Source organism: Sander lucioperca, chromosome 9 (genome assembly GCF_008315115.2).
Source record: "Sander lucioperca isolate FBNREF2018 chromosome 9, SLUC_FBN_1.2, whole genome shotgun sequence".
NCBI classification, from domain to species: domain Eukaryota; kingdom Metazoa; phylum Chordata; class Actinopteri; order Perciformes; family Percidae; genus Sander; species Sander lucioperca.
In genome coordinates, this window is record NC_050181.1 from 33733487 (window position 1) to 33747075 (window position 13589).

Consider the following 13589-nt stretch of genomic DNA (forward strand, 5'->3'; position numbering starts at 1 on the left):
AAGCCATTGTTTCACTTCTGAAATAACATACAATGTTCTGCACGTAGCTAGGCCTACTGTAGGTTTTGGTGTATAAATGTAGTATGTTAAAATGCAATTAGATCGAACAGACAGTCCGAAACATTGCAAGCTCGCCTTGGCTCGCCTATCAATACTGACTCAAGTGACTCAAGGGACTCAAGTGACTAAGATGACTCGCACAACCCGGATCAGTTCAGTGAGTGACTCAGAATAACCCGAATCCTTAAAACAAAAACCAAAAAATCAAGTTTGCCAGGCCTACGTTGCAGCCGGTTGCTGCTCTTGGCTCTAAATTTCGCAGTTAGATCATCAACATGCATTATCGCGATAGTGCAATATAATTAAAATCTCTATCATAGGCCAATTTTGTATCGTTTATATTGCATATCGTTTCTATCGCCCATTACTATTTTGGGTCCTCCCACACTTACTAAATGTTGAATCACAAAGAGAAAAACATGTGGGAGTCAATTTAAGTGGGGTTTTCCAATTTCAAGGGTGTAACAGGGGGCCGTAAGGTGTATGTTCTAGACATTTAGAAGTCATATGATGTTGGGTTTTAACTCGGGTTGCTTTTATTACTATAAAAAAAACAAACACCAATGAGTAATGCTATGCCAGTTCTTCAGTTCTTCTAGGACTTACAAAACTCCTACACCACTCTGTTGCAACACCCTGATACTGATATTTTTACATTTCCTGTTCCTTAGGGACCGTTCGGTATTTATGGAATGGACCACCGGAGGAAAATAGGGGAGGGTCATGTCTTTTTATTTTATGCTAAGGGGAGGGTCATCCAACATTTTTTAGTCTGGGTGGGGGGGTCACCCAACTTTTTTATTCATGAAAAGAGCAAAATTTCAAAGTGGCTTGTTTGGTGCATATTTATCCATATAGCTCTCAGTCTCGGCCCCCTAGCAGATGGTCTGACCCCATACGCGGAGTTTGCTGGGGGGGGCAGGAGGAGCACTGCCCCCCTGGTGGCTCAAACGGGTAATTGCATTGTTTAAAAAATGAGTGGAATAATTACATCTGGCATGACCAGATATTTTATAAATATCTTAAATAACACAAAACAACTAAATGGTGATAGGTAATACATCTGATTTCATATACTGCTTTAGTAAAAAAATATTACCTGGCTGACGATGGGAGCAGCAGGACGCAAAAAACGAAAGTTACTGTTGCACTAGACTGGACATCTTGCCGTGCCAACCTTGCAATAAAGGTTTCCTAAATGCCATCTATATACATGTGATGTCAGCTTACTAATTGATTGCGGGTTTTATGTAGATTTGGACTTTTATACGTTTATTCCACTTTGTTTAAACGGTGAAGTGGAGAGGCCTCGTTCACCTGTTTGGAGCTGGCTGGTGAATGTGACGCCTTGCTGGATACACCGTGTCATTTACCTTTTTGTGGATCTACTGATCGCTGTGGATTACTTTTTTTTTCGTGTCACTGGATTACGGCAAAATAGGGATCTTTTTTCTCAACGTGTCTTAACGTTTTATGGTGAGTTTGGAGAGGCATCTCAACAGACTGTAGGTCCAACACTGATTGTTCACTGTTACATTTTAGTTGAATTTAAGCGTCTGTCTATTGCGTTCCAAGACAGCCGTGCCGCGATGGGATTTCATAAGGGCGAATTGTTAAATTGTTACAATGTAACTTAAAATCTGCTTTAAAAATAAACACGTGTTTTGGAATATAATGTTCAGCTTCGGCAGCTTTACCTATGTGCTAAAATATACAATGACGAAGCCTAGTGACAAGTCCATAGCAACCAGTGTTGAATTGGTTATATCCCAGCGTCCTTTGCTGAATGGTCTCAATGTTTTATTGTTTTATTTCATATGAATACTAGTTTACTAGAGGAGTAACTTAGTATCTGAAGTAATGCAGTAATGCATGAAGTGTGCATTTAGTTTCCAGTGCTTATTGTGTTTCCACAACAATGTTAGTGAGTAAATCTACCGAAATGGCCACCACACCATAACAGAGGAGTGTGATGTCTAAGATGAGAATGCAGAGGTTAAGTCATGTGTGTTATGGTTGTAAAAGTCAAGTGGTATCTTTACTTCTTTGCTAAGTGTAAACTTGCATGTGAGGGGAAGGTCATTTGTTTTTTCCAAATCATTTTGGAGGGTCATAGGAAAATTATTACTGACAAGAGGAGGGTCACGTCTTTTTAGGTTAGAGGTCACAAAACTCCTCCTGTGGCCCCTTAATTAAATAACGAACAGTCCCTTAGGAAGATTAGCTTAGGAAGATATATTTTAATAACACTAAAAGCACTTACACAATGAATATAATTCAACTTGAACTGAAGCAGTTAGAATAGACTTTAAAACATTGCTTGCTTCCTACAAAACTAATAGGAATTGCAGTTTCTTTCTCTCCGTGGCTTTAAGCAAACTGACTGATACAAATGAGATCATGTCTTCTGATCATACATACATATAAATGCCCATCAGGTTATTGTGGGTTGCACATGTTACTGTAAACATCAAAGAAGCTCTCCTTTCTGTGTAAAGTAGGAGCCTTCGTTTTTTGAGATAACTCAATTAACAACTGAATTAACAAACATTTTGTCCAAGCCCCTTTTATTTCCAGTCTAGACAACAGGAACATGGGGAGGACCACCAGAGGTGAGTGCTGAGAATGGGAAAGTGATGTAGTAAGTCACTGATAATGATTCTATATGTGATGGTGAAGTGTGACAATGATGAAGCAAGGATGAGAATGATGGACACGAATATGTTGGAAATTTAATTTAATTTTTTCATCTGGTTATTGTAACATTTTCTGAATTAACATTAAGCTCTGCAATGTTAGTGTTTAAAGTGCAGCTGGAGAGATTGAATTAGACAATTCTTTCCAAAAAATGTGGTTTAATAAAGATGAGTTATTAAAGGCCATATTTGTTTTCATATCTTGTACAGGCAGGTAGAGGATGTAGAGTAGGTGTATCTTAGATTGATGGAGCCATGACACAAGCCACCCCCTACAGTATAGTACACACCATGCTCTATATATACACTGGTTTTATTTGTGTTGCTCAAATAAGTTGAAATTGATGAAATGGGACTTTCTTTTGTAGAAACAGTTCCAGTTGAAACTCTGAGTCTTGAGACATGTCTGAGAAGATACATGCTGAGCTCAGTTCATAAATAGCCTTACCACTTCCTCATATGGCACATTTTGCAAAATGGAGCTTGTCGTACTTCTCTGTGCCGTTTCTCTGCTGCATTCATGTGAAGCTCGAGGTAAGAAATGTATTTTATTCATATTCCCTGTTGTTGATTGACTTTGTCTGTTTTCAAAGTCAAAGTTTTTTAACTGTAGCACTTTTTCAGCAATAGAAGTTGGAGGTCATTTTTGAATTATATGACATTGAGAAATGTAAACAGATTTCAACAGTGGTGCTAATAAAATGTAAAACTAAAACTTTAATTGAGATATATTCAGCTAAACAGTTATGTCAGTTATTACTGTAACAGAGCAATGGATGAAAGTCTGTTAATTTTAAATAAATCTAAATTTAGATTCCCGGGCCACACCAACACAGCGAGAAGGACACTGTAGGTTCGTATAAAAATAGTATTTTATTCTGTTAAAAGTTAAAGTTTAAAACAATTAGAATGGCATCTCCTCAAATAAAAACCCGGGAGACCATAAAACCATGGATCGTCCAATGTTCTGTCCCAGGGTAAAACAATACCCGAGTCCAGTCCAGCCTGGAGTCAACTCCGTGTTTCCCCGGTCGCCGGCCCGGAATGTCTTGCTTCAGCGGGGCTTCGAATAACCTATTCCAATCCAGAGATCCGGGACCAGGAATTCTGTGGTGCCGTTCTGCTTCTGTCAGTGGAGAAATGTAAAACCAATGGGTAGCCTACTCTTAGCCCGGCAACTTTAAAACAGTCTCGGATGACTAGAGTGACGACTTTCCTTTCCTGTACTTCATGTGGGCTCGTCAACAATACTGCCGTTTCTGCTGCTCTGTCGTCGGCCCCTGGATCTGGCACCTTCACAGAAATAAACCACAACTAAAAACGACTCCTTTAGCTCAAAATGCTAAAAAAAACAAAACACACCGCATCAGTGTGGGAGAAAAGGACCACTTCCCTTTAGTCGGAGTTTTGTGAGCGTTGACACTGCAGAGTCTGGGAGTCGGCTCCACCAGGGCACAGGAGATCCAGTCCGCAGCAACACCACGGGGAAAGAAGCTCAGCAAGTCAGTCCGCTGCAGCACACCGGTAGGTCCATCCGTCCAGAGCGTTACTCTAGTAAGAGATCTAGCCTCCTTTTATTGGGAGTGGTCTGATCAGCTGGCAATCAGATCGCTAATGTGAATGGGGTTCTACAGGTGTGTCAATTAGTGTTTGTTGTTGCAGTTCGTGAAAGAGGGAAAACAATACTATGCAATGTCCACAACAAAATATAATAAAGTAAATCCACAGCAAACAATATAAAAAAAAACACAGCAACCAATAAGGAAAAACACAGCAACCGATAGAGTTTTAAGGCAAAAATAAATCAATAAAAATTATATACAAAATAAACTAAGGTCATCAATCACACTGCTCCACTGGTTTTATATTATGACACTTAACCTTGGGTCACAAAACAAAATGAGTTGTTAAGGCCCTCAAAAATGTGATTCATTCAGTAAAATAAAAATAAAAATAATAATAATAAAATTCCTTCAGTTTCAAGAGGGCCTCCTCCAGCTGGTGGATGTCGGCGCTCGGGCCCTAATAATTGTGTGTTTCTCTCTTATTTAGAAAGTAAAATACAGAGCTACATTTAATTAAAATGTGTGTCATTCATTCTTGTAAGGCCTTACAGTAATACTGTATGCTGAGACAGAATGATCATTTTCAATTATCAGCCAGACAACAATTCCATTTCTGTATTTTAATATCTGTATTTTGATGAAGATGTGGATCCAGACACAGATTTTGAAATATTGTAAATCCATTTTGAGTTATTTAAGTCACAAGTGTGAAGTATTTGTGCGTCCTTGGCAGAGGTACACCCTTTAAGTCCTTTCTAGTTCTAGTTTTTTAAATTGTCTTAAGTTTTGCTTTGAATTTCAATTCATCTTTAACCTTTACAATCTGTGGAACTTTTAAAAGGTGGTTTGAGACGAATTATAGCCAAAAGTTGTAAAGGTGTAAATGAAAATAAAATAAAGACTGAGAAATGTCTTACTCAGGTTAGTTTCAGTTTCTCTACTCAAGAAAGCTGTGTCTTGACACAAAGCCTATACAAGGCATTTTAAAAGACATCCCCATCCAACCCCTGACAATATTACATTAGTTGACAAACCATTAAAGCTCTTACTTGATCCTCCATGTGTTAGAAATAAAGTAGGAAAGGGGTAGAATTAAATACAAGTCATACAATGACCAAATAACCATATATTGTGTGATTTTGATTGTATGGTGTGTCTACTGTTTTACAGAGTCCAGTGCTGTGACTCCTGTGTTTGTGCAGAAGAGAGAGGATGTCCTTCTGAATGTCACAATAGCTGATGATCCTGAAGAAGATACTGTTACCTGGAGATTCAATAAAACAGTTAATTTAGTACGATTTTTACCTGGGAACCTCGGAACAAAAGTCTCTGATGATTACTCTGGAAGGATTGAGTTTCTTGAGAAATACTCTGTGAAATTGAAGAATCTACAAGAGGCAGACAGTGGAGTTTATACTGCAGTAGTGTCTGGGGATAAAGAAAAACAAATAACTGAATACAAGATCACAGTTCAAGGTGAGTTTATTAACAATCAGACACTGATGGAGAGTTTCTGCTGCCATGTTTCTAAAACCTCTCCACCTGCCTCTCCCCCCTCAGATCCAGTGTCTCCAGTTAAACTGTCAGTGGACTCTGTGTCTAACAGCTCAGACTGGTGTAACCTGACAGTGAGCTGCAGAGCACAGGACTCTCACATTAACAGCACCTTTAGATGTGACACCCACACCCACACCTGCAGTCAGGAGGGAGGAGAGAGACCACAGGTCACACCCTCTGCTGCTGATCTCCATGTCTACCTGTCCAATGGCTACATCATCTGTAACCATAGCAACCAGGTCAGCTGCACCAAGGACATCAAAATAATTGAAAATGTCTGCCCCCGACATGCTGGTAAGACTGAAAGACTAAACCACAAACAGCTGATAATAATGCATAGTTTGGTTAGACTTATTTAAGCTTTTAAAGTAAGTATCATTTTATATGTCCAAGTTAATAAGTTTTGATTTCTATCATGGTATGATACATAAATTAGGTTTGCTAGCTTTAACCCATGTATTTTTCAAGGGGTGTGTAGGCTGTAGGATTTTAGCTTTTCCCAAGGAAGAGATGTTCTGGTGGCAGAAATGAATCATCAATTGAGTTAAACTATATTTTAAAAGCACCATTTGCAATGCAAAACCTGTTAACGATATTTTGTCCTCATCTCTTTTACTGTAAGATGCTGTGAACAGCGTTTTCTTGGACATGGAACACATAAACTTGTGTCTGTGGGGGAGAGGGATATAAAATGTAGTTTTTACATATTTTTTTTTTTAAAATTAACACATTTCAGTGAAACCTAGCAAAAAAAAAAAAAATCATAAGCTTTATCTATCAGGTAGCATCAAGTGTTAGTATAAAGTACCACCTGCCTCTCCCCCCTCAGATCCAGTGTCTCCAGTTAATCTGTCAGTGGACTCTGTGTCTAACAGAGTCTTTTTAAATGGTTTCAAAACAGTATCCTGACTAAACTTTGACATAAAGCAGACTGTGATCCAATCAGCATCCTCTGATCTCAACTATTAGTCAAAATAATTCATAATTTCTGCTTTTTTAATGAAAAAAGTGACAAAAACATTTAAAAAAGTGACAAAAGCATAGACAAAAGGAAAAAGCAACAAAAAAAGTTCATTTTCAATTTGACCCGGAACGACAACAGGTTCATGGCCGACGGGAAGACAACACAAGGGTTGAAGGAACATTAAATGACGATAATATATATATAAAAAAAAATAATAATAATTTAAAAAATAATCACGTGTGTTTGGCATAGAATGGGCCATCTGCCTCTATAAGTGTATTATTAAGCACAGAACATATGGGACAGCCCTTGATTGTGAGTGTTTGAATTAGCACAACTATATACCTGTTAAACTGCTATTTAACAGTCTGTAGAACTTCACTGCACTTTACTGTGCATGTATTTTAAATTGTAGGAATCAAACTACAAAGTACACAAAGATATCTTAACTGATATGTTGCGTCCAGTCCTGTTCCCCTGCAGAGTCACAGTGTGGATCTGTTGTGTGAGTTTTGTAATGTTGTGTTCCAGGTCCAGAGAGTGTCTCTGCTGGTCTCTCTGTGTGCCTGCTGAAGACAGCCGTGTTGTCCGTCGGTCTGATCATCATGGTGGCTGCTGTCATCACTGTTCACCTCATGGAGAAGCTCAAGAAGCACAAATAAAAACTTAAAGTTAAAGGTACACTGTGCAGCTTTTCACCACTAATAGCACCGTGAAACAGTTGTTATGAGTGAGACCCTGTTTTGTTTGTATTGTGCATGCACGAGCCCTCAGAGAGACATGGTACATTCCTGCCACTGATGTCATGCTGTTCCACTGATTGACAGTAGGTGGCAGTAACACACCAGGAAATGCACCAACAAAGGAGAGGAGGTAGAAGGCTGCAATCCAGAAAACATGGATGCAAACAATGTAAGATTTAAAAAGTATGTGTTCAAAATCTGGGAAAAATGAATTTCAACTCATTTGTAAAGGTTAAATGATACTTTAAATGCAATTTTGCAAGTATAATTCATGTAAATATTGTTTCTTTCAAAAACAAAACTCCCAAGGGCACCTTTTACGCAAATGCTGATGATTCTAGATTATCCATTGATTATACCCAATAATCACTGTGCTCACTTTGTAAATAAAATGATTGTACAGAGATCTTCCAAAATACTTTAAAGAGGCGCTATGCAGTTTTGGCCATTTCTTCGCTGTTTTCTCGCTTTTTGCTCGCAGGTTTCTCTATAGAGCTCCCCCTACAGCTTCAGAATAGATATTTGGCAGCTCCTGTGTTTACTTGTGTCTGACTCCTCGCTCAGTCAGTCTGCCGTCTTCCTGACGCTGAGGCCAGCGGCTTGCCGGCCGAAAGTTTGCAAGGGTGGTTTTTCCGCTCACAGGCGCTAGGGGGGAGCGAGACGACCACCATTCAACTCGAAAAAAGTCATATAACCATTCCAGTGACTCCGAAGCTGTTCAGTTAAGGTAAATTAAGCTACAAAAAAACTGCATAGTTCCCCTTTAAGAGCATGTTATCTCCTTAACAAAAAATAACAGTTATATTCTTATCATTAAGAGCAAAGATACAAAAAATAGCCTTGATGTAACCCTGAATGTTATCAACAATGTTCTAACAATATATATGTGTATGTTTATATGTACAGTATGTTATTATATTTGTTCATCTTTGGGTGACTGCAGTTTCTGCTACATGCACCATTATTTGAGATTCATTAAAGCTATACTCATATTTTGTGGTGATTTTGTGAATTCATGGAAAGATCCCGGCCACTGGCCTGTGCAGGTTCCCCTTTCTTCAGCAAACAAAGTCTGTATTCAGTGGGAACATACAAGTAGTTTACCAGTTTACCACAGGTCTCTTTAGTTTTCCACACTGACTCATCTGAGAATGCAAGAGGTGTTAAACATTGAGCTATGAGAGAGGAAGTGGTTATTGTTGCAGTGCAGTGAGCCACCAAGAAGACACACAGTATAAACTACAGTATTATGTAGTTTTTATGCAGTGTACTCAATTTTGATGTGTTTTACTTATTTTGTTCCTCATCTTTTTGCCCTTTCAAATAACATGGAAAATTATCGGAGAAAAATTATCATGAAGCTAACTCCAGGGGAAACTTGCAAAACTATTTCCTCCTAAGTTGATTAAAAAAAATATAAAATATAAAATATTAAATATAGTGCTACAATTTATTTAAACTACCTAAAGGAGACTGCATTACTCTTGTTTAGCATATTTTCAATGACTTCAATGTTAAAATCTGCTTCCTTGATCATCATCAAGGAAGCATGATGATCTGATGAATTTAATCCCTCCAGTCTTTCTCAACAGATCTCGAGCCTTATAGCAGAGCTTAGAGAGGAACGTCCAATAGGGAAGTTCATGAACATGGTAACATTCTGAAAGTGTTTGTGGTTATGACAGGAAGACTGTGACAAAGGTTTAACCCTGTGGTGTGTCTGTTAGAGCAAAACACAACACCCACACCATTACATCGTGCAGTCAGGCAGGATAACTGGACAGAGACTCTGTGATGTCTATCTTTGTGATACTGGGACTGCTGGTCTGCATAGAGGCACAAGGTAGGATCAGAACACTGTCTAATAACATCTGATTAACAGATACAGCAATGATACGTCAGGCTTCTTTATGAAATGAGCACCACTACGTTGCTTCAGATTTCATCTTATGATTACCGATACACACGACATACACACTTTCCTGTGTTTGTATAACCACGCGAACAAATTAACTAAATGGTCACATATCTAAGTAGAGAACTGATTTCTAAGAATTTATGTAAAGTGAGTAAAGTGATTTCATTCCAATAAATATTTCCTGATTCTTTGTGTAGATAAAAAAAAAAATCAGTTACAAGTTTAAGACTTAAAACATTTAAAGGTTAGGTATTGGGTTTAGTTTCGCCTCTATCCTGGGCCAGCTGTTTCAAAAGTTAATATTATTAGTGGTCGTATTGTAGTCATTTGGAATAGAATGGTAAAGCATTTGTTTTATTACACATATGTTCACAAAATGTATTTTTGATGATAATGATGATCTGATACAGTATGTCATACATGAAGTACATAAATGGAGTAACAGTCAGTACTCACTGAATGACTTTATAATATGTGGTATTTTGATCGTATGGTGTGTCTACTGTTTTACAGAGCCCAGTGCTGTGACTCCTGTGTTTGTGCAGAAGATAGAGGATGTCCTTCTGAATGTCACAATAGCTGATGTTCCTGAAGAAGATGTTGTTTTCTGTAGATTCAATAAAATAGTTGATTTAGTACGATTTTTACTTGGTATCGGACCAAAAGTCACTGATGATTACTCTGGAAGGATTGAGTTGCTTGAGAAATACTCAAGATCACAGTCCAAGGTTAGTTTGTAAACATTTCAGACACTGATGGAGAGTTTCTACTGCCATGTTTCTAAAACCTCTCCACCTGCCTCTCCCCCCTCAGATCCAGTGTCTCCAGTTAATCTGTCAGTGGACTCTGTGTCTAACAGCTCAGACTGGTGTAACCTGACAGTGAGCTGCAGAGCACAGGACTCTCACATTAACAGCACCTTTAGATGTGACACCCACACCTGCAGTCAGGAGGGAGGAGAGAGACCACAGGTCACACCCTCTGCTGCTGCTCTCCATGTCTACCTGTCCAATGGCTCCATCATCTGTAACCATAGCAACCAGGTCAGCTGGACCAAGGACATGAAAACAATAAAAAATGTCTGCCGACATGCTGGTAAGACTGAAAGACTAAACTAAAATGATAATAGCCTAATGAACAATTTGAAATTAGATTTAGAGCATAAAAACATACAAACACATGTTTTTTTAACAAAAACGTATATGGTATATAAGTTCTGAACATGACTAAACCACCTTGCATGGTGAAATACAAACGCAACTAATGTACAGAAATGTTATGTAACCCTTGTGTTGTCCTCGGATCAAATTTGACCTGTTTTCAAAGTTTTTTATATGAGAAATATGGGTTTCTTTGAACCAAAATGTCTAAAAATAACATGGATGTATGGGTGTACTTTGTATGGAACCCATAGAAAGTTCTTTGCAGGTAAAATTAATGATTACTTTCATTGGCTTTTGGGTGTTTTATTTAATTCATAGCATTTAAAAAAGAAATTTGAAATGGTTTCAAAACAGTATCCTGACTAAACTTTGACATAAACCAGACTGTGATCCACTCAGCATCCTCTGATCTGAACTACTAGCCTAGTCAAAATAATTCATAATTTCTACTTTTTTAATTAAAAAAGTGACAAAAACGTTTTAAAAAGTAACAAAAGCATAGAAAAAAAGTTCATTTTCAATTGCCTCCAGTGTTCTCTCGGCGGCCCGGCCGACTCCTGCCTCCAGTGTTCTGTCGGCGGCCCGGCCGACTCATGTGCCAGTTGCCTTGTTGCCGGACCCTGTTCCAGCTGACCCGTCGCCCGTCTCCGGCCTAGCTGTCCCCAGCCCAGCTGACCCTTCGTCTGGCTCCACCCTAGCGGACCCATCGCCTGGCTCCAGCCCAGCTGCCCCTTCGCCTGCTCGGCCTACAGAGGGACTCAGTCATGATTTGGGGTTTTCTGTTAGTTTTCCATTTCCTGTTTTATTTTGTAGTCTCTCTGTTCTTCCATGTGTTGTCTTGTTTTAGCCTACTTTATTCTATTCTACTTTCCCGCCTGTGTGATTACCTGTCCCCGCCCCTATGTGTTGCACCTGCTGTGTCTCATTCATTGTCTCCCCTGTCTTGTGTATTTAAGTTCAGTCTTTTCTTTACTCCTGTGCAAGATTATCTGTTTCCATGTGTTCGGCCTTCGAGCGTTTTTCTCTGTGTCCTGTATTTCTGAGTTCCTGTTTTCTCTTGGATTTTGACCATTGCCTGTTTTTTCGGATTTCCCTTTGCCTGTCGTTTACTAGACACTGTTGCTTGTGAGTTTGTATTAGCTTGCTAATAAAATCATTGTATCTTACTCACCTGAGTCATGCATTTGTGGGTCCATTCTCCGGTGTGTGTGATACAGTGTGGTTGCTAAGTGCTTTGGGGTCCTTCTGTAAGTATTTTGAGGTAGGTACAATAGTTCTGGAGAAAGCTTCAAGCAGCAAAACCACAGGTCAAGCAATCGGCCCGTTCTAAACAGGCATATTTTGAACACGCACTGTACTAGTAAATATTAACATAACACTATAAAAAATACTAATAATATTACACTATATTACAGCTGTTTTCATTGAAATGTTTGTGTATGGGAGAAGTCTTTCCATACCATAGCAGGTTGCATAAACTTAAACATCGACAGCTTGAGCAACACTTAAAAAACTGTAAATTTATGCCGGTGTAGTAGTATGTAGAATACCATGCTGATTACTGTAGGACAAAAAAAAACATTCCAGTCCTGCCTACCTGGAGCAGATAACCAATCATAGAAGGCCGGAGAAGGCCAGCTAAGTGTCGCGTAGTCTATATCCTCGACGTTCCACTTCCTTGATTGCTCCGTTGCTGCAAGAAATCCGCTGGATGCATGTATTTTCACTGATTTCCGTCACCTTCCGCTTTCTTTTTTGTTGGAATTTTAAACTCCAGTGGATTTATGAGGACTATGGTTAACTGCTCCTCAGGTCTCTGCAGGGTAAATCCAGACAGCTAGCTAGACTATCTGTCCAATCTGAGTTTTCTGTTGCACGACTAAAACAACCTTTGAACGTACACATGTTCCACCAAAACAAGTTCCTTCCCGAGGCTATTTTGCAGAGGCACCGTTGCTCTGGGTTAGGGTTAGGGTTAGGGTACTTTCCATAAAATCATCTCTCAATGCAAATCAAACCAGCTATTAGGCTAACCGACATAAAACCATGCCAATCTCTAGGTATGGTGAAGGGTATGTGATGATGTGGGGCTATTTTAATTCCAAAGGCCAAGGGAACTTTATCAGGATGTATAGTATCCTGGATCCATGAAATAACTGGCCTTTAAAAATAAAAATCTGCCTGCCTCTATGGGAATTTAACATAGGGGTGTACTCACTTTTGTTGCCAGCGGTTTAGACATTAATGGCTGTGTGTTGAGTTATTTTGAGGGGACAGCACATTTACACTGTTATACAAGCTGTACACTTAATACTTTACATTGTAGCAAAGTGTACTTTCTTCAGTGTTGTCCTATTAAAAGATATAATGAAATATTTACTAAAAGTATCTCACTTTTGTGAGATACTGTATTTCTCAGAGTTACAATGAAACTCAGTTTCTCATCTAACTTCTAAATTGCTGTATACATTTCTCAATGTTATATAATTCAAAAATGACCTCCAAGTTCTATTGCTGAAAAAGTGCTACAGTTAAAAAACTTTGACTTTGAAAACAGACAAAGTCAATCAACAACAGGGAATATGAATGAAATAAAGTTCTTACCTTGTGCTTCACATGAATGCAGCAGAGAAACGGCAAAGAGAAGTACGACAAGCTCCATTTTGCAAAACGTGCCATATGAGGAAGTGGTAAGGCTATTTATGAACTGAGCGCAGCATGAATCTTCTCAGACATGTCTCTCTGTGAAGAGTTTACTGGAACTGTTTCTACAAAATGTAATTCATTTCTAATTTATTTGAGCAACACAAATGAAACCAGAGCATGGTATAGCATGTACTGTATGGTGTGGCCATGGACTTTAAAGATAATGGACAACCCTCCGAGCCTGAGAAGTGCCTTAAACCTGCATTCACACCAGGGT

General features: G+C 38.8%; 2 protein-coding genes across 5 annotated transcripts; one reads left to right on the forward strand and one right to left on the reverse strand.

The window, feature by feature from the left end:
* LOC116048863 overlaps window positions 1-13589 on the reverse strand; it is a 110487-nt gene that overhangs the window by 73566 nt on the left and 23332 nt on the right.
* LOC118495805 lies at window positions 3160-10637 on the forward strand. 5 transcript variants are annotated; one of them, XM_036005006.1, is made up of 5 exons: window positions 3160-3290; window positions 5492-5797; window positions 5882-6172; window positions 7374-7520; window positions 7670-7875. In XM_036005006.1, exons 1-4 carry the CDS (start codon window positions 3233-3235, stop codon window positions 7502-7504), a joined length of 786 nt encoding a protein of 261 aa, XP_035860899.1. In that variant the 5' UTR covers window positions 3160-3232; the 3' UTR covers window positions 7505-7520; window positions 7670-7875. The 5 variants fall into 5 exon arrangements, with proteins under 5 accessions (XP_035860899.1, XP_035860900.1, XP_035860901.1 ...); XM_036005007.1 differs by having other exon boundaries at window positions 7673-7875; XM_036005008.1 differs by having other exon boundaries at window positions 7374-7447; window positions 7738-7875.

Excerpts from the sequence above, each read along its gene's own strand:
- LOC118495805 (XM_036005005.1), top strand. The coding sequence starts at position 3,233 with ATGGAGCTTGTCGTACTTCTCTGTGCCGTTTCTCTGCTGCATTCATGT. Across the intron at positions 3,291-5,491 it reads GCATTCATGTGAAGCTCGAG|AGTCCAGTGCTGTGACTCCT; the intron begins GTAAGAAATGTA and ends ACTGTTTTACAG. Across the intron at positions 5,798-5,881 it reads ATACAAGATCACAGTTCAAG|ATCCAGTGTCTCCAGTTAAA; the intron begins GTGAGTTTATTA and ends CTCCCCCCTCAG.